Below are 21,409 nucleotides of genomic sequence, written 5' to 3' on the forward strand. Positions count from 1 at the left end.
TGGCCGCCTAGCTGGAACCTAGAAGCCGTCTCATCTGTCAAGCCCTTTGTTCACTACTATATGGCCGCAGAGGGAGTCATCAATAGATCCTTCACTTGCTGCACAGATGGGGACATGACTGGGGTGGCAGGTCACTGCAGGGATGGAGGATGCTGTAGAGGATGCACCCCTACTTCCCAGGTGGGGATGGTTTGGTCCAGAGGGAGGGCTTGTTAGGAGTTGGCCATCAGGCCCTGTGTCAGGCTGTCCTGGAAACACAGTGTCATCTCAGGGCAATTTCCTGAAGTCTGCACATCCACCTCCCTTGGCTCTGCAAAGCACAGCAGCCTGCCTGAGGGGATAACAGCCCCAAACTGCCCAGTCAGCCCCCAGACACCATGGCAGGCCCCCACCACTCTTCCCCCAAAGCTCTGTGGCACTCATTCCTAATCTTTTTGAGTGCAGACCCTACTGGGATGGACTTTTCTCAGACTCACACATGCACACTCTCCACATAAAATCTCACACTGTTACAGCAGGTTCATATCTTTTGTTGTTGTTGCTGCCATCGAGTCAACTCTGACTCGTGGTGACCCCATGTGCGTCAGAGCAGAACTGTGTTCCATAGCGTTTTCAATGGCTGACTTTTGGGAAGCCTTTCTTTCGGGGCACCTCTGGGGGGACTTGAACCTTTCAATCACCAGCCACTCAAAGGCATTAACCCATTTGCACCACCCAGGGACTTCTCACATCTAAGGGCCCGTTAATTAAACTCCTTAGACCTGCGGTTCAGCAACCTTGCCTCAACTCTGGGACCTACCCTAGTCTGAGGTCCACTCCCTCCTGCCCCTGCCTCTCCTCTGCCCTGGACTCCCCTCTGCCCAGTTCTATCCCTGGGGGGTCATGGGCCTAGTGGGGCTGTGCTCAGGTCCAGGCCCCAGCTCGAATGTACCCCTGGGCCTGAGGTGGGCAGGTTCTTGGAAGGAGGTAGAGTAACATGGACAAGAAGGGAGAAAAGCCGCCCGACTCCACCATAGCTCTCCCACGCCCTCCCAAGCCCAGGGCCACTGCCAGCCGCTGGCAGCCACCTCACTCACACCAGCATCAGCTTGGGTTCCGTGAAAACACTTCATCGCTTCCTCTGCCCTTCTGCCCCGTCTTGGGACTACCACACCCTTTCCCCACTCAACCCGGCCAGCCTACGGGGCCTTCTGCTCCTCCTCTCACTGGGGTCCTGGAGGCAGTCCCAGGCCTGTATCTTGTGCCTCATGCCCACAGAGAGACACTCTTTTCTTCAGGGTCTGGGGAGCAGCTGGTTTCCACGAGTTCAATTCAGATCCAAACCATTATCAAGTTGGGGTTTGCGGGATAAGCTCCCTTCCTCTGAAGAGTAGCCAGGGATTCCAGTTGGTTGAGAGCGAAAATGGGGCAGAGCCAGAGCTCTGAGAATATAAAAATGGCCAATAACCAACAGGACATGGAATTATCAACTGGAAAAAGTATCTCTGCGTTGTACTCAACTGTCCTTTTGGAGAAGGGCAGCCAGGCAGTGCCTCTTTGTAGCAGAGCCCTGTCATGAGTGGACGCCTCCTTCTGCCTATCCACGGCCCAGAACAACAAAGGAAACGTCTGCTCCTGGCCGTGGCAGCTTGGTATGTGCTGCTGCTCCTGTGCAATAGGACTGAAAACCTTCTTCACAGTGAGTTTTGAGTCTTTACTAGCGCATTAGTTTTCTGTTACTGCTGTAACAAACGACTGCAAACTTAGTGGCTTAAAACAAGACAAATTTATTAAGTTCTGGAGGTCAGAGTCTGAAATGAGTGTCACTGTCAAGGTTGGCAGGGTGGTTCCTTCAGGAGGCTCTGAGGGGAGAGTCCATTTCCTTCTCTAACTTCGGTACTCCTTGGCTCATAACCCCTTCCTTGTATCACTCCAACCTCTTGCTTCCATCCTCAGATCTACTTCCTCTCAGATCTCCAGCCTCCCTCCTATAAGGACTCTGTGATCACATCAGGCCCGCCTGGATAATCCAGGATAATCCCCCATCTCAAGATGCTTAACTTAATCACATCTGCAAAATCCCTTTTGCCACATGAAGTAACATTCACAGGTTCCTGCGATTAGAATACGGATACCGTGGGGGGCCATTATTCAATCTACCACAACTGCTATACCCCCCTGGAGTCTCAATGACTGGAAGAAAATGGGTTAGGGGTTTTCCACTTTGGGTTCAGCAGGGTCCTTCCTAACCTTGTATATTTAAGGTCTGGGTTTCACTAACCCTCCCCATCCAGCCAGAGAAGCTCACTGCTGTGTCTCCTTGAAAGTCAGGTGACAAGTCCAAGTGCTGGTGACAGGGGCAGGGCCAGCCTGCTGCAGCCTCCTGGGCTGGGGTGTGCTTGCCCTGAGCCCGTACCCCGCTGACTGAACAAGCCCACATTCAAAAGGGAAACAGAGAAGAATCTGGGGTCTGGTGAGGGCTCCGGGGAGGCCAGCCAGCACTGGGCCTGCTGGCCACAGGAGAGTGAGGCCTGCTAGGACGGCACAAGGCAGCCAGAGCGGACGGGTGGCTACAGAGGCTGGCCTGGTACTGTGGGAGTCAGAGGAAGAAACTGGGGCTGCAGTCCCAGTCCCCAGAGATGACGGAGACAGTGGTGAGAGCGGCTCTGCAGTTGTGGTGAGAATCTCTCTGCCCCACATCATCTGGAGGTGAGGGGGGGCCCTCACCAGACAAGGGTAGCTCCAAAGTCCCAGACACTGGGCTTTCTCTGTGTAATGAGCGAGCAGCTGGGGCAAGGGTAGGGCAGCGGCAGAGCCGGGAGGCAGGGAGCCTCTTTTGCTACCTCTTCTCTATGTTCTGCATCTGCAAGCTGAGGGAGGTGAAGCTGGCCAGGAGGTCGGTCACCTCATCCACCTGCCGGACAAAACCAAGGCTCTGTTACCAGGTGCTGGGCCCCCAGGTCTCCTCCCCAACACCACAGGCACAGAGTGCAGGCACTGCCTCTCCTCCCGGGCACGTGGTGGCTGTCCTTCCCTCTGACCACGGAGCAGCTGTCCAAGGGTTAATCCCTGACACCAGGTGGTCTCTGGCTGCCCCAGAGAGAGGGGTCATGAGCAAACAGGGGGCACAGGCAGCTTCAAAGGAAGTGGACAGAGGCTTTGGGGCCCCAGTGGGCTGCAATCCCCCGGTACAACCTCTTCCTGTGTGTGGCTGCACTGCAGCAGAGAGGGACTGGCCCTAGGGCTCCTGCCAGGCCCTGGGTGTGGATCTGTGGCTGTGACCCACCTGCTCTTTGGTGCTGGTCATCTGGAGGCGGGTACAGAGGTCGTCCAGCCGTTCCCGCTGCTCATGCCGCCCCAGGCGCTCCAGGTACTCCCTCAGCATCTGGATGATCTGAAATGAAGGTGGATGAGCTGCCTAGGTTCCAACCAGGAGGCTGAGAGAGCCTGATGCTGCTGCCACAAGGCAAGAGGAAGCAGACGCCAACTGCACTGGCGCCAGAGGCAGGCACGTCTGTGGGCTGGGCAGCACCTGTCCAGTGCTTGCTTGGGGCTTAGCAGGGGAGGGGGCACTCACCTGCTTCACCTCCAGCCGCACGGCCTCCAGGCACTGGGAGTGGCCCTCCTGTAGGATGTTCAGCTTTGACTTGGCCAGGTGCAGGGGTGTGCGACCAGCTCGATCCAGGGCATCCACGCGGGCACCTACAAGTGCAGGCAGAAGTGAGCATGCTACCGGTGGGGGTGGGGGAGACAGGAAGGAGAAGGGGAAGGGACAACATACCCCCTCGCAGCAGTGTGGTGATGACAGGAACATGGTTGGTGCAGGCCGCTGAGGAAAAAGAACAGGGATTTGAGGCCCAGGGACCACTGGGGCCTGGCCCTGTGTGCCCACAAGAGGGAGCAGGACTGTGCCTCCTAAGACTGCATCACCGATGCAACAGCTAGGCAGGACTCGGCAAGCATCAAGGCCAACTCCCTCCCTGTACAGCTGGGGGAACTGAGCCCAGCAGATGGGATCTGCTCACTGTCAGCCGTGTGAGTCTCAGCAGCATGTCTCACAACATCACACTTCCCCCAGCAGAGGCGGTCAGGTCTAGATCACTGATCAGCCCTGCCCAGGGCACAGCCAAATGCTGAGTGATGGGAAAGTCCATGTAACGGAGGCGGAGGGGAGTGTAGCCCTGGGGGCCAGGCTCTCCCCAGGATGCTGGGAGCCTGCAGAATCCCAGGCTCTCCAACAAAGGAGCCTGTCTGTGCTGCAGAAAAGGATATGTTGGCAGCTTTCCAGGCACTTACCCAGGTGCAGAGGCGTGTTCCCTAGCCCGTCTCGCTGATTGGGATCAGCCCCATGGTCCAGGAGCAGCTGCACTGGAAACAGAAGAACCCAAGAGGAGCTTTCGGAGGCCTCCCGTGACACTTGTACTCCCCCCTCCTGCCCTAGGCAGAGAGCTGGCTCAAAACGTGGAGCGCTGAGTGCAAACAAGCTCCCCTCGTTGTTTCACTCTTTCACTCACTCACTCCACAGATTCACATACAGCACCCTGAGACCCAGACACTGAGGATTCCAGGAGGGCTTGCAGCCTATGCAGGTGTTGTAGGACTGGGAGTTTAAGGGTTAAGGAAGTTCTTCCAACATGGTGAAGGCTCTCAAGAGCATTTTCTGCTCCTCTACAGCCAAGTGTCATAGTGAGAACTGGGCCAATGGATGGTGCTGAGCACTGTGAGTCTCTAGGCCACCTCAGGATGGGCTGTGGCATTGCCAGTTACCCATGTGGATACAGGTGGGCTAACAGGGGTCCATGACATTGTACGGGGAGGCAGGGCTGAGTCCCAGGGTGTGAGGCTAAGGTTGGCCTGACACAGCCTGTGCTGCTCTGACAGATGAAGATGAAAACCGTTTGCTTTCTGAATAACACCAAATGGCTGGTTTTTGACTCTGTGTGTTCTCGTGAGCCTCTGCCCAGCCACCTGAGCAAGTCAGGCTCTTGTCACATTTGGGGATGAGGACACGGGGGCTCAGAAAAGCCAAAACACTTGCCTGAGGCCATATACTAAGTTAAAAGGTAGGACCTGGTCAAGAACCCAGGCTGTCATCTTTGTCCCTTTTTAGGGTGTGTGCGTGGGGATTATAAGTATCTTTCATTTTCTTCTCTGATTTATTTTAAAAAAAAAATTGTTTACAGTGAACACGTAAAACCAAAACCAAACCCGTTGCCACTGAGTTGATTTTGACTCATAGCGACCCTACAGGACAGAGTAGAACTGTCCCATAGAGTTTCCACGGAGTGCCTGGTGGATTTGAACTGCTGACCTTTTGGTTAGCAGACACAGCTCTTAACCACTACGTCATCAGGGTTTCCAGTGAACATGTACACACACAATTAAAGCAAATAAACTGCTTGGGTTGGAATCCAGGCTTGACCACTTTAGCATTTGCCTTTTACCATAACAGCTTTACCATTTAGCCTCTCAAAAGCTTGTTTTTGCATCGGTAAAATGGGAATAATATTTTTTAACCTCATAGGATTACATTAATTACCTGTAAAGCACTTTGAATAGGTCCCTGACACACTGCAAATGCTCCGCAATGTCACGTATCATCATGATCATCATCATCACACCGCCCTGCCTTTCTGTGATGAATCAGGCTTAAAGTTTCAAGTACTTCATATACTCAAATCTAATTTGACCCCTCTGATTCTTGTTTACTAAAAAGAGTCCCTTCCACTGAAATTCAGTGAAGAAAATGGCATTTTCAGTAAGTGGAGTTGGGTCACATTGGAGATCCATGGCAGGCAGAGGGCAATGAGCCTTAGCCCCTACCTCACACCATACACAAAAATTAATTTGAAAGGAATCATAGATCTAAATGTGAAAGCTAAAACAGTCAGACTTCTAGAAGAAAACACAGGAGAATATCTTCATGATCTTGAGACAGGCAACGATTTCTTAAATAAGTCACAAAAAACACTAACTATAACCAGGAAAAGATTGATAAATTAAATTTCATAAAATTAAGAACTTCTGTTCATCAAAAGACACAATATTCAGAGAACAAAAAGGCAAGCTCAGAAAAAGGCAGGTCATTTATATCTGATAGCTGATTCGTATCCATAATATATAAGGAAGTCCTAGAAATCAATAAGAAAAACACAAATTGTTTAAAAATGGGCAAAAGACTTAAACAGATACTTCATAAAAGATAATCTAAAAATGGTCAACAGCCATATAAAGAGGTGTTCAACATGGTGGGAGTGGGAGATAAGATAACTGAGTTAAGCGAGGGCATTTAAAATGATGTTTTATTCACTTTAAAGTAATAATTAAAATGTTCATAAACAAATATGACAACTGAAAGTAACCTTTAAGAGGACAGCGGGACAGAAAAGGAGGGTTACGGGTTTACCTGTCATGAACACGCACTGTTTCTGCCACACAACACCCCTCGTCTACTAGGAAGCTGCCCTCATTCCTTCTCATAAGATTCTGGCAGGCTGCCAGCCCCTGGATCCCTCCCAGGCCCAGGCACAGGGCTGGGCCAGGGTCCAGGAGGTGGGCCTGAGCTGCTGGCAGCATCTTTTCCACCTCACGGGAAGGGTCTATCTCTGGTAGCAGAGAACGCGACCCACAGGCAGGGACACAGAGTGTCTTGCAGGCGATAGCGGGAGAGAGCGTGAGCTTCTGTTCTGATTAAGACACTAACCAACAGAGTCCTTTCTGATTAGATGCTGCCCAGCTCACACCAACTTCTGAACCCTGGTTTCCTCGTCTGTAAAATGGGGATGTGTCACCTCCCCTGTAGGGCTGTTCTAAGAATGAGAGATATGGGTAAGATGCCTGTCACTTAGTAAATGCTCATTAAATGAGAGCTACTATTATCATCATGTGCATTTACCTTTGAATACACACACACACAAACACACACACTTGGACAGAGGTGCAGAGCTGCTTATCTACCACATTAATCTCTCTATCCCAGAGAGCTCCATGAGAAAAGGGACTATGCTTGTTTCACAGTTGTATTATCAATGCCTAGAACATAACAGGCTCTAAACATTCGTTGAATGGACAAATGGAACTGATTTAGGAGTGGGCTACCCATGGTTCCTAATTGGAGACTTCCCTTCAGTCTCAGAGTCAATCATATTCTTTCCCCAGGTCTACCCCTTCCCCAGCCTGGAGTGCCAGATCCAAGCATGTAGTAAGGAGGGAGAGGGGTGAGGCACTATCACATCAGGTGTTTTTTATACCCAGTACCCCCGGCACCCCAAGGCTGTGAAGAGAGCAGAACTTCCTCCAGAGCCTCTGGAGAGGTGTGACTGGCCTGGCCCCGCTGCCCTCCTCCCTACCCAGCACTCACCGATCTGGTCATTGCCATTGCAGGATGCAAAGTGCAGAGCTGTGCGGCCCTTGTCATCAGCTGCACAGGGATCCACGCCATCTTCCAGCAGCTGCTGCACTGACACCACCAGGACAGAGGGAAGAAGGGGAGAGAGTGGAGTGTGAGGCAAGCTGCAGTCCCAGAGAAACGGAGAGGGATGCTCAGGGCCCCTGCAGGCAAGGCATCAACAATGCACAGGAAAGCCAGCCCCTCCTGAACGCTGGCCCCACAGGGACTACCATGACAGGCACTTGTTCTCCTGAGGGCACAACTGAGAGTCAGGGACTGTGTGTGCTCAAGCTATATGTCTAGGGATGGAACGCTGCAGGAAGACCTTGACCCTCAGCGTCAGGAATTGTGGAGTCATGGAAATCCCCAGCATAGACTCTGACCCCATCCTTCCACCTGAGTTTGGATACACACCCATTCTAGCTGGCCACAGCTGCCTAACCTGTTGACCGATGCTTACTTTGTACCAGGAAGCAGCCTGGTAGACTGAATGGAGCACCATGGAGCCACAAAGACTTGTGTTCAAACCCAGCTACTCATCTGCAATGTGTTCTAAGTCACAGCCTCTCTAGGCCTCATATTCCTCATCTATAAAATGGGGCTAAAACCACTGACTCTGGACAGTTGTGGGAATCAAGTGAAGCATTTAAAGCCTAGCATTGTGCCTGGCACAAGCCAGGAGCCTAATAAATGTCAGTAATCCCCTTTTCCCCCACGCATCTGTCAGTTTGTCATACTGTGGGGGCTTCTGTGTTGCTGTGATGCTGGAAGCTATGTCACCAGTATTCAAATACTAGCAGGGTCACCCATGGTGTACAGGTTTCAACTGAGCTTCCAGACTAAGACAGACTAGGAAGAAGGACCTGGCGGTCTACTTTTGAAAAGAATTAGCCAATGAAAGTCTTATGAATAGTTGTGGGACACTGTCTGATATAGTGCCAGAAGATGAGCCTTTCAGGTTGAAAGGTGCTCAAAATACGACTGGAGAAGAGCTGCCTCCTCAAAGTAGAGTTGATCTTAATGACGTGGATGGAGTCAAGCTTTCAGGACCTTCATTTGCTGATGTGGCACAACTCAAAATGAGAAGAAATAGCTGCAAACATCCATTAATAATCAGAATGTAGAATGTACAAAGTATGAATCTAGGAAAATTGGAAATCATCACAAATGAAATGGAATGCATAAACATCGATATCCTAGGTATCAGTGAGCTGAAATGGACTGGTATTGGCCATTTTGAATCAGACAATCCTATGGTCTACTATGCCAGGAATAACAAATTGAAAAGAAATGGCTTCATATTCTTCATCACAAAGAACATTTCAAGATATATCCTGAGGTACAACGCTGTCAGTGATAGGTTAATATCCATACGCCTACAAGGAAGACCAGTTAACACAACCATTATTCAAATTCACACACCAACCATTAAGGCCAAAGATGAAGAATTTGAAGATTTTTACCAACTTCTGCAGTCTGAAATTGATCGAATATGTAATCAGGATGCACTGATAATTACTGGTGATTGGAACGCAAAAGTTGGAAACAAAGAAGGTTCACTAGCTGGAAAACATGGTCTTGGTGACAGAAACGATGCCAGAGATCACATGATAGAATTTTGCACGACCAACGATTTCTTCATTGCAAATACTTTTTTCCAACTACATAAACGGTGACTATACATGTGGACCTCGCCAGATGGAATACACAGGAATCAAATCGACTACATCAGTGGAAAGAGAAGATGGAAAAGCTCAACATCATCAGTTAGAACAAGGCCAGGGGCCAACTGCAGAAGAGACCATCAGACCAACTTGCTCATATGCAAGTTCAAGTTGAAGCTGAAGAAAATTAGAACAAGTCCATGAGAGCCAAAGTATGACCTTCAGTGTATCTCACCTAAATTTGGAGATCATCTCAAGAACAGGTTTGACACATTGAACACTAAAGACCAAAGACCAGATGAGTTGTGGAATGACATCAAGGACAGACATCATACCTGTAGAAACTAAGACATCACTGAAAAGACAGGAAAGAAAGAAAAGACAAAAATGGATGTCAGAAGAGACTCTGAAACCTGCTCTTGAATGTAGTGTAGCTAAAGCAAACGAAAGAAATGATGAAGTAAAAGAACTGAACAGAAGATTTCAAAAGGCAGCTCAAAAAGACAAAGTAAAGTATTATAATGACATGTGCAAAGACCTGGAGTTAGAAAACCAAAAGGGAAGAACACGCTTGGCATTTTTCAAGCTGAAAGAACTGAAGAAAAAATTCAAGCCTCGAGTTGCAATAGTGAAGAATTCTATGGTCAAAATACCAAATGACGCAAAAAGCATCAAAAGAAGATAGAATACACAGAGTCACTGTACCAAGAAGAACTGGCTGATGTTCAGCCATTTCAGGAGGTAGCATATGATCAAGAACCAATAGTACTGAAGGAAGAAGTCCAAGCTGCACTGAGGACACTGGTGAAAAACAAGGCTCCAGGAATTGACAGAATACCAACTGAGATGTTTGAATAAGCACTGGGAAGTACTCACTCGTCTATGCCAAGAAATTTGGAAGACAGCTACCTGGCCAACCAACTGGAAGAGATTTATATTTATGCCTACTCCAAAGAAAGGTGATCCAACCAAATGCAGAAATTATCAAACAATATCATTAATATCATATGCAAGTAAAATTTTGCTGAAGATCATTTGAAAGCAGTTGCTGCAGTACATCAACAGGGAACTGCCAAAAATTTAAGCCGGATTTAGAAGAGGACATGGAACCAATGATATTGCTGAGGTCAGATGGATCCTGGCTGAAAGCAGAGAATACTAGAAAGATGTTTACCTGTGTTTTATTGACTATGCAAAAGCATTCAATTGTGTAGATCATAACGAATTATGGATAACATTGCAAGAATGGGAATTCCAGAACACTTAATTGTGCTCATGAGGAACCTGTACATAGATCAAAAGACAGTCACTCAAAGAGAACAAGGGGATACTTCGTGGTTTAAGGTCAGGAAAGGTGTGCGGCAGGGCTGTATTCTTTCACCATACTTATTCAATCTGTATGCCAAGCAAATCGTCCGAGAAGCTGGACTATATGAAGAAGAACAGGGCGTCAGGATTGGAGGAAGACTCATTAACAACCTTCGATATGCAGATGACACAACCTTGCTTGCTGAAAGTGAAGAGGACTTGAAGCACTTACTGATGAAGATTAAAGACTACAGCCTTCAGTATGGATTACACCTCAACATAAAGAAAACACAAATCCTCACCAATAAGCAACCTGGACCAATCCTGTACCAATAAGCAGCATCATGAAAAACGGAGAAAATATTGAAGTTGTCAATGATTTCATTTTACTTGGATCCACAATCAATGCCCAAGGAAGCAGCAGTCAAGAAATCAAACGACACACTGCACTGGGCAAATCTGCTGCAAAAGACCTCTTTAAAGTGTTAAAAAGGCAAAGATGCCACTTTAAAGGCTAAGGTGCACCTGACGAAGCCATGGTGTTTTCAATGGCCTCATGTGCATGTGAAAGCTGGACAATGAATATGGAAGACCGAAAAATTGATGCCTTTGAATTACGGTGTTAGCAAAGAATATTGACTATACCATGGAGTGACAAAAGAACAAACAAACCTGTCTTGTAAGAAATACAGCCAGAATGCTCCTTAGAAGCAAGGATTGTGAAACTTTGTCTCACATACTTTGGACATGTTATCAGGAGGGATCAGTCCCTAGAGAAGGACATCATGCTTGGTAAAGCAGAGGGTCAGTATAAAAGAGGAAGTTCCTCAAGGAGATGAGTTTACACAGTGGCTGCAACAATGGGCTCAAGCATAACAGTGATTGTAAGGATGGTGCAGGACTGGGCAGTGTTTCATTCTGACGTGCATAGGGTCGCTATGAGTCAGAACCAACTTGACAGCACCTAGCAAAAAGAACTCCCCGTTTCTTTCCTCTTAGCTGGGCAAGGGGGATAAGACACCCTGTGTTATGGATTGAGTTGTGCCCCCAAAAAAGATATGTTGAAGTCCTAATGCCTGCATTGGTGAACGTGACGTTGTTTGGGGAAATGGGTTTTTCTTGGCTGATGCTATCAGTTAGGTTAATGAAGTTATACCAGAGTAGGGTGGGTCCTAACCCTAATTCCCTCTGAGTGGCATTTTATAAACGAGAAAGACAGATAGGAAACAGAGTCCCACACGTAGTATTTGAGGATCGTCAACAAGTCAAGAAATGCTAAGGACCCAGGGCTGCCAGAAGCTGAAAGAGACAAAGAAGGCTCTTCTCACAGAGCCCACAGACAGAGAGCACGGCTCTGCTGACGCCCTGAACTAAGACTTCTAGCCTCCAGAACTGTGAGAAAATAAATTTTTGTTCTTTAAAGCCACCCACTTTGTGTATGCTGTTGGGGTGTTGTTGTTGTTATGGCAGCTAACATAGGAAAGTAAGACACCCTGGAATTAAAGTCTCCCGGAGGAACTTTTATGGCTCGAAACTAAGTAGATTGCAAATGATCGTGTTGTTCCTAGGATTGAGAAGTTGAATTTTGTTTGACAGGTTTCTTTTAATGTACCCAGCCTGAAAGGATACTTACAGCGCATTTAGTACTTCAAAAGGCAGTAAGCCAGAAGAACTAGATGGTGCCCAGCTACTACCAATGACGACCCTGACAGGGAACACGACAGAGTCCCGGACAGAGCAGGAGAAAAATGTAGACCAGAACACAAATGCACGTAAAAAGACCAGACTTACTGGTCTGACAGAGACTGGAGGAACTCCCAAAACTATGGCCCCCAGACGCACTGTTAACCCAGAACTGAAAACATTCCCAAAGCCCACTCTTCAGATAAAGATTAGACAGGACTATAAAACAAAAAATAATACACCTGAGGAACATGCTTCCTAGTTCAGTCAGATACATGAGACCAAATGGGCAGCTCCTGTCCAAAAGCAGGATGAGAAGGCAGAAAGGGACAGGAACTGGTTGAATGGGCACAGGGAACCCGGAGTGGAAAGGGGGATCATGCTGTCACATTGTGGGGATTGCAAATAATGTCACAAAACAACATGTGTATAAATTTTCATATGAGAAATTAACTTCAGCTGTAAACTTTTGCCTAAAGCACAATTAGAAAAAAAAAAAAAAAGAGGCAGTAAATACATGACACTGCTTGGTTCACATCTTGGCCCAGAGGCTTTAAATAAGTTACTTCCTCCTCTTGAAATATGAGGCTAACACAAGCCCCTACTTCACAGGGTGGTTGTGAGGAGCAAACGAGTTCTTATGTGAAAAGTGCTACAACAGTGCCTGGCACTCAGCAAGTGCTCAGCAAACATCAGCTACTGTCATCATCAACATCATCATCACTGCCCCTTTCCACCTAAGTAAGCTGACAGGGCTTTCCTACTTTCCAGGTTGTTTTTCAGCTAGCTACCCTGGCAGAGGGACATGGGCTGCACGTTCAAAGCCTCAGATTAAGCTAAATGAAAAAAGAAAGGAGTACAATGCCAACAGCATAGGGCAGTGACAAGAGCTGGGCTGGGAGAACGAATGCCTGGATTTGGGTCCCAGTTCACCACCAACCTTTTACGTGTCCTTGGGCAAGTTTCTCAATCTCTGATTTACCTATCTGCCAAATGGGAATACTCTCTGCCCTAATGACCTCTAGGGCTGCTGTGATGAGAATGCTGCTGTTGGGTGCCATCAAGTCATTTCCTACTCACAGTGACCCCATGTGACAGAGAAGAACTGCCCCATAGGGTTTCCTTGGTTGTAATCTTTACGGAAGCAAATTACCAGGTCTTTCTCCCACAGAGCCGCTGGGTGGGTTTGAATCACAGACCTTTTGGTTAGCAGCCGAGTGCTTAACTGTTGCACCCTCAGGACTCCCTTGTGATGAGAATAATGGATATGAAATTTCTTCTTTGAAAAGCATGGAGGCACTATACAAATGTAAGGCACTATTACCACATGCTGTAACATGGTCAACTGGAATGCAGGCATTGCTGGCAACATTTTAATCTCTTCTCCCCCCAGCAAACCTCTCAAGGACTTGAGTGCTTCCAGACAAAGCCTAGGTATCTCCTTCTTCATGAATCTTTCCTGTCTCCTCAAGCTGATTTAGTCACTCCTTAATGCCCTGTTCATCCTGCTTCTGTAACATTGACATCTTATTCTATTTTACAGTAATTGCTGCTGTACACTGAGTTATTATACACTGCATACAAGCCAAGTGCCAGGTATCTAAATGCTAATCCCTCTACAACCCAGCAAGTATCACACCCATTTTACAGACTGGGAGACTCAGGCCCAGAGAGATTATGTAACGCACCCAAGCTACATTCACCCAGCTAACAGAAGGCAAAGCCAGGACATAAACCCAGGTTTCTCTGGCTCCTGAACTTACACCTCTCCAACTAATCACAAAATTTCCGGGTTTTTTTGTTGCTGTTTTGTTTTGGAAATGGTCTCACGTTATATTCTTCTTCATCAGCATATTGTAGGTTTTTTATTTTATCTTTACATCCCTGGTATCAAGCATAGTGTCCTACAAGTAACATCTGCTTAATGAATATTGCTGACTAAATAAATGAATGAAGGCGGTAGGAAAAGGCTGATGAGAGTGGAGGAGAAATAAGAGCTTCAGGTCACTTCACTGTTCATTAGCACATTCACCAAATGCAGCAAGTATCAAAGAGATAAAATACAGCTGAAATATCGTTTTATTTTTGTGATTTATCCTGGGTTTGCCACCAAAAAAAAAAAGTGGCACAGTGGTTAAGAGCTACAGCTGCTAACCAAAAGGTCGGCAATTCAAATCCACCGGCAGCTCCTTGGAAACCCTATGGGGCAGTTCTACTCTGTTCTATAGGGTCACTATAAGTCGGAATTGACTCAATGGCAACGGGTTTGGGTTTTTTTGGTTTTATAGGCCTTTTGGAAAGCATGTTAGCATATTTTAGGAGCTATCAAAATATGTAAACACTTTGATGTGACAATCCCATACCTGGAAAATTATCTTAAAAATGAAAAACCAGCGTGCAAATATATGACTGACTAAATAACTCTTGCTTTGTTCCTTTCATAGAATACTGTGCATCCATTAAAAATTGTGGTTATAATTGAGGGTGGGATTATAATTTTTGCTTTCTATTTTATAAGCTTTAAAAAAAGTTTTTTATGGCAATGTATTCATTCTATAAGTAATGGAAAAATGACATTTTCATTTTGAAAAAATAAATGATTACAAAGACTATAAAGATGCTTATAGTGGTTGGGGTGGAAAGCGAAAAGGGGAGAGTGCTGACACATTGTGGGGATTGCAAGCAATGTCACAAAACAATTTATGTACAAATTTTTGAATGAGAAACTAATTTCCACTGTAAACTTTCACCTAAAGCACAATAAATTTTTTTTTTAATGCTTATGATACACAAAAAATTATGGAGGTTAGAAATTAAATATAGTAGTTTGCAAGCCCATAAAGAAAATTCCTAGGCATAGGAAAAAAGACTGAAAAGAAATTCACCAAAATATTAACAGTGATTAGTTCTTTTGGTGACATGGGTGTTTTTCTTCTATATTTCTCTATTTTTGAAAACATTTTAAATGGATGTATCATTTGTGTACATAAAATACCTAAATGACTGTGGATTCACGGAACAGCACTTAACAGCAAGTGACAAAAGCAGGGTATAAATTTTATGTCCATTGGAATCTCTAAACTATACAAAAAAGCAACAAACATGCACAGAAAGAAAACAAAATGCTAGCCATACAAGGAGGGAAGATGCTGATCCTACAGCCAGCTTCACCAGCAGGGCTCTGTGGGAGCCTGGCACAACTAAGAGCCATTTAGATTTGAAGGTGAGTGTGGAAAATTACAGCATTTCTACCAAAATAATAAACCGCTGTGTGAACACCCGATTCAAGATGAAGGGAGCTCTCTGTGGAAGATGAGTACGATTAATATCTTCTTTGGCCACACACAAGAGATATTAAAAAAGAGAACACTGCAGCACTTTTCACAATCGCCAAAAGGTGGAAACAACTGAAATGTCCATCAACAGATGAACAGATAAACAAAATTGTGGCATATATATATGTATATACACACAATGGAATATTCTCAGCCATGAAGAGAAATGAAGTCCTGATGCATGCTACAACATGGATGAACCCTGAACACATTATGCTGCGCAAAATAAGTCAGACACAAAAGGACAAACACCGTATCATCTTGCTTATATGAAATAAGCAAATATGTAGAAACCAAATATTATTAGTGGTAACCAGGTGTTGTAGATTGAATTGTGTCCCCCCCAAAATGTGTCAACTTGGCTAGTCCATGATTCCCAGTACTGTGTGACTGTCCACCATTTTGTCATCTGATGTGATTTTCCTGTGGGTGTGAAGGCTACCTCTATGATGTTAATGAGGTGGGATTAGCGGCAGTTATATTAATTAGGCAGGACTCAAACTACAAAATTCGGTAGTGTCTTAAATCAATCCCTTTTGAGATATAAAAGAGAGAGGAGAGCAGAGAGACATGGGAACTTCATACCACCAAGAAACAAGAGCCAGAAGAATAGTGCGTCCTTTGGACCTAAGGTCCCTGTGCTGAGAAGTTCCTTAAGCGGGGAAAATTGATGACAAAGACGTTCTCCCAGAGCCGACAGAGAGGGAGTCTTCCCCTGCAGCTGGCACCCTGAATTTGGACGTCTAGTCTCCTAGGCTGTGAGAGAATAAACTTCTATTTGTTAAAGCTATTCACTTGTGGTATTTCTGTTATAGCAGCACTAGATAACTAAGACACCAGAGGTGGAAGGGAGGGGGAAAGGAGAGTTTTTGCTTAGGGGCACTGAGTTTATATTAATGGTGGTGTAATTATTTGGAAAAGGATAGTGAGAATGGTTACACAACACGAAGAATGTAATCAATGTCACTGAACTATACATGTGAAATTGTCGAATTTGTGTTTGCTGTGTATATTTTAATCACGATTAAAAAAAGATTAAAAAAAGAGAGAAAACTTGTTATTTTTTGTTGAAAAGCTATCTAGCTTTCAAATATTTCAAACATTCCAAAATAGTAAAGATAATGGGAAAGACACCAAAGTGAAGAGCATTGAAAAACCCTCCAGTTTCCGGGCCTGCTCACTGCTGCTACATCAGGAATGCGGAGTCATCTTGCGACCCATGGGCAACACCCCAGCTCCCTGAGATAGTCAGCCGCCTCTCCATGCCCAGTGTACTTGGTGGGCTCTCCTAACCCTCAGCCCTTCATCTATGCTCACATTTTACTTTCTCCCATACAAAAATTTATACATACATTGTTATGTGACTCCAATTGCTCTCCCCATACTGTGACAGCACACTCTCCCTTTCCATCCGATTCCCCCTGTCCATTCAACCAGCTCCTAACCCTCTCTGCTTTCCCATCTCACCTCCGGGAAGAAGCTGCCCGTTTAGTCTCTTCTATCTACTTGAGTTAACAGGCACACTCCTCACGAGCATCACTTTATGTCCCACAGTCCAGTCCAATTCCTGTCTGAAGAGCTGGCCTCGGAAATTGTTTTAGTCCTGGTATAATAGAGAATCTAGGGGCCATGCTTTCCAGTGTTCCTCCAGTCTCAGTCAGACCATTAAGTCTGGTCTTCTTACTAGAATTTGCATTCTGCACCCCACCTTTTTCCTGCTCCATCCGGGACTCTCTGTTGTGTTCCCTGTCAGGGCGGTCACTGGTGGTAGACAGGCACCATCTAGTTCTTCTGGTCTCAGGCTGATGAAGTCTCTGGTTTACATGGCCCTTTCTATCTCTTGAGCTAATACTTCCCTTGTGTCTTTGGTATTCTTCATTCTCCTTTACTCCAGGTGGTGGAGACCAACTGATGCATCTTAGATGGCCGCTTGCAAGCTTTTAAGACCCCAGATGCCACTCACCAAAGTAGGATGCAGAACATTTTCTTAATAAGCTTTGTTAATGCCAATTGACCTAGATGTCCTCTGAAAGCATTGTCCCCAGACCCCTACCCCTGCTACTCTGTCCCTCAAAGTGTTTGACTGTATTCAGGAAACTTCTTACATGCTCACATTTTAGCTGTTGACCACAGCATCCCGCCACCAGCTATCATTCTACCCTTGAGATGGCAAGATTATCCTGGATTATCTAAGTGGGCCCAATCTAATCACACGAGTCCTTAAAATCAGAGAACCTTTCCCTGCCACAAGAATCAGAGTCATGGCTACAAGACAAGGACTCGACCCACCATTGCTGGCTTTGAAGACAAAGGAAGGGGACCATGAGCCAAGGGACATTGGTGGCCTCCAAAAGCTGGAAAAGGCAGGGAAACAGATTATCCTCTAAAGCTTCCAGAAAGGAATGCATCTCTGCCAACACCTTGATTTTGGCCTGATGAGTCCTATGTTGGACTTCTGATTTATAGAACTGCAAGATAATAAATTTTTGCTGTTTCAAGGCACTAAGTTTGTGGTAATTTGTTACAGCAGCCATAGAAAGCTAACGTACTACTTTTCCTTGATTCACAGAAAGGATAAAGTGGATAAAATTTAAAATTTTTTCCTATGAATTTTCCTGGCACCTTTGATGCTGCTACTTGCCCTGTCAGTTAGAGAACACCAGAGAGCAACAATAAAAAACAAATACAGTGGCGTCCTGCTAGGAGGCCACCCATGCCTTTCAGGTGCTGTGTCAACTAAACAAGTTTGAGAACCACTGACCCAACTACCACAAAGCCTCAGTGAGCAGCTGAAGATGGTGGCACCATCCAGATGATCCCCTGGCAGTTAAAGTTAGTGTTCATTCCCACGACCTAGAGGTTGCAAAATGAGTGCCTACTCTTTGCTGAGGACTGTGCTGGGTGTCAGGTATACAAAGGCAGACATGGTCCCCAGCATCAGGGGGCCCTCAGGGTGATAAATGCTAAGATATCAGGGAGTTTAGGATGACAGAGGAGCATGAGGAGGGTGAACATCAAAGCCAGACTTAGCTCCTGCAGGATGACTGCAAATTACACAATAAATAAGTGAGCCTGGTCTGAGGGGTGAGCTGGCAGGCTGTATTAAAATACCTTCCCAGGTACTGGTTACATGGATTATTCCTCCCTCAACCAACCAACAGGTCCCTGGAGCTAGACCCAGTGTATACACTCACCTGTTTCCACGTCGTTAGCGTTGGCGGAGTCCCTCAGCCTCTTCAGAGCTGTAAAGAGAGTAAGAGAGTATCAGTTAAATAAATGGCTGCAATGAAGCAGAAAGTGGATGGTTGCCTAGTTAATCCAGCCTTCAGCCACAACAGCACCTAAAGGGAAAGAATGGTGCCAGGATATGAGAGATAGTACCCTGAGAACAAAGAGAAATTTAAATGTGGCACAACTAGCGAAAAGGCCACATTCTGTAGCAAATTCTCCAAGGCCTCTGGAGTCAGACCTGGGCTCTGCCACTTGGAGTAGCTGAGTGACCTTGAGTAAGTCAGCTGACCTCTTTGGGCCTCAGGTCCATCATCTGCAAAACAAAGTTAAGCTCTGCCCTGCTAGCCCTGAGTTGTTGCAAGAATGAATGAGACGATTTACACTGAAGCTCTTTGTGAGCTGATTACACAAATAATCTTATTATATTCTCCTTCAAAATAGATCATTCCTAAATGACTTTCCTAAACTTGGTAATTCCTAAGCAGAAACATTTTTCCCCTCCAATGACAGAATCTCTATATTAGAGGCAAATAGAAAAAAATGCCTTTGTCACAGAGAAATGAGTGAAAATTGCCACTAAGATACATAACAATTACTGACATTCCTGTAACACTTTATAGTTTAAAAAGGACTTTCAAATTCTCATTAAATCTTCAAAAAGCCCCTAAGGTGCCAGAAGTGACTCTTAAAAGTCCCCATTCCTAATCTTTCAGGGCCTCGGTTTCCAAGTCATCAATAAAATATAAAAGATACTACGGAAGACACACATCACAGCAGGCGTTTTAGAAGACTGCATGGCACACAACAACAAATAAACACGTAAGAAGCCCTGGTGGTGAAAGCGGTTAAGCAATGGACTGCTAACCTAAGCAGCTCCGTGGGAGAAAGGCCTGGAGATGTGCTTCTATAAAATCACAGCCAGAAAATCCTATGGGGTAATTCTACTGTCACACGGGGTCACTATGAGTTGGAATCGACTCAACGGAACACCTAGAGTCATGAAGTTTCTATTCGGGAATTACCAAATGTGAGAAGTCTGGGTGACTGATTCTGAGAAGGAAGTTTTTTGTGTAGTTGGTGGGATTTTTAAAAAAAAAAAACATTCGTGGCCCATAGCTGCTATAATAATTATTATTATTATTGAAAGGAGACTCCAGGGTCACTCTGGGCCCTTAGCTCGGGGTCTGGGGATAAGTCCGGGGCCGGGTCTCCAAAGAGGGGCCGAGCCCAGCGGGGAGCCTCGCTCCAGGCTCCCTGGCTTGGAGTAGTACGCACGCAGACCCGCCTCCCTCTGCGCCCGCCGGCCGCTCCCGCGCCTCACCATGCACCTCTTTGCCCGTTGGCCCGAGCTTGCGGTGGGGCCTGGCGGCGCGCCTCAGTCGGCCAGCGGGGATCTTGCAACGCAGCTCGTCGCGGGGCTCGGCGTCCTGCTGCCACAAGAGATGGAGGTAGCGCAGCGGGGACTGGGCTCCGTCGGACGCCCGGCCGGGGAGGTCCGTACCGCTGCCCAGCGCAGCCCCCAAGCTGGCGAAGGAGAAGAGGCCCTCGGGGCCCTTCAGCGGCTCCGGCGCCACCGCGCACTCGCCATCAGAGCTCGAGCGGCCAGAACGCGGCTCCTCGTCTGCGCCCCCGGCAGCGGCTGCCATGGCAACGATTCCGCGCGGGCCTCGCTGGTGGAGCCTCGTTCCCGACCGACCAACGGACCCACTTCCCTCCGCCCTAAGTCTCGCTGTCAGCGAGCGAGCGGGCGGGGCCGGGCCTGCAACCACGGCAACCGAACGGGGGGCGGGCTTGGGCCGCAAGCTGGGGCGTTTCGGACCAATGACAACCTTTCCAGCTTAAACCCCTACAGCCAATCGGGCAATCAGGTCATAGTACGAGTAAGAGGATTGGGCAGAAATTCCGGCAGCATGACTGGCGGACATGAAAACTAATCACAAATTAGAAGTGCCCATGGTCTTTGCCGGTCGTCGCTACCGGAGCCAATAAAACAGCTGAGTTTAAGACACTCCCCCCCCCCAATTTCCCCGTCGGATCATGGGAAAGATAACGGGCAGGTGCTTTAGCCAATCACATTAAGATGATCCGCAGCCAATCTCAAAGTGAAGAAACCAAAAATATATATACTATACAGTATTTTTTTTTTTAAATCAATTAACTTTAAAAATAAATAAATAAATAAAACAACTCAGCCAAAAGACGTGGGATAAGAATGCCCCATGGGGTTTCCAAGGCTGTAACCTTAAGGCTAACCGAAAGGTCGGTGGTTCGAACCCTAACCAGCCGCTCCACCGAGAAAGGTGTGATAGTCTGTTTCCATATGTGTTTACAGCCTAGGAAGCCTTCTGGCGCAGTTCTACTCTGTCCTTTAGGGTCGCTGTGATTCGGAATCAACTCCACCGCAACGGGTTTTAATCTCTAAGGAGGCAGTCTCCGGTGGGGCGGCTGATGGGTTGGAAACACTCACCTTTTGGACAGCCTCTGAGTACATAACCACTGCCCCAGCAGGGCTGCCCGACTGTGGAGTAATAGCTTCTAAATGAGATAGATTTGTTATAATTAATGTAATTAACATTTTGCGCTCTAATGTTAGCTGAAGGGTTGGCCGTTCCAACTCACACAGCGGCTCCACGGGAGAAAGACCTGGCGATATGCTCCTGTAAAAATTCTAGCCTAGAAAACCCTCTGGGGCGGTTCTACTCTGTCGCTTTGAGTCAACGGACTTGAGGGCACCTAACAAAAACAAACACCAGAGGACACTTCAGTCAAGAGTCCGTCACTGAGCCAGACGTCTCTCTTTGCCAGATCCTGAACGACCA

General features: G+C 46.8%; 1 protein-coding gene across 1 annotated transcript; it reads right to left on the reverse strand.

Moving 5' to 3' along the window:
* Positions 1–1,784: 1,784 nt before the first annotated feature.
* On the reverse strand, positions 1,785–20,515 carry ANKRD54 (ankyrin repeat domain 54). Its single transcript, XM_004373843.2, is given in 8 exon segments — positions 1,785–2,893; positions 3,266–3,373; positions 3,557–3,681; positions 3,761–3,808; positions 4,276–4,347; positions 7,340–7,438; positions 18,554–18,601; positions 19,912–20,515. Coding segments are annotated over 8 exon segments (1,179 nt in total). The 3' UTR covers positions 1,785–2,818.
* Positions 20,516–21,409: the final 894 nt, after the last annotated feature.

The sequence above is a fragment of the Trichechus manatus genome, unplaced genomic scaffold (genome assembly GCF_000243295.1).
Source record: "Trichechus manatus latirostris isolate Lorelei unplaced genomic scaffold, TriManLat1.0 scaffold00027, whole genome shotgun sequence".
Classification (NCBI taxonomy): Eukaryota; Metazoa; Chordata; class Mammalia; order Sirenia; family Trichechidae; genus Trichechus; species Trichechus manatus.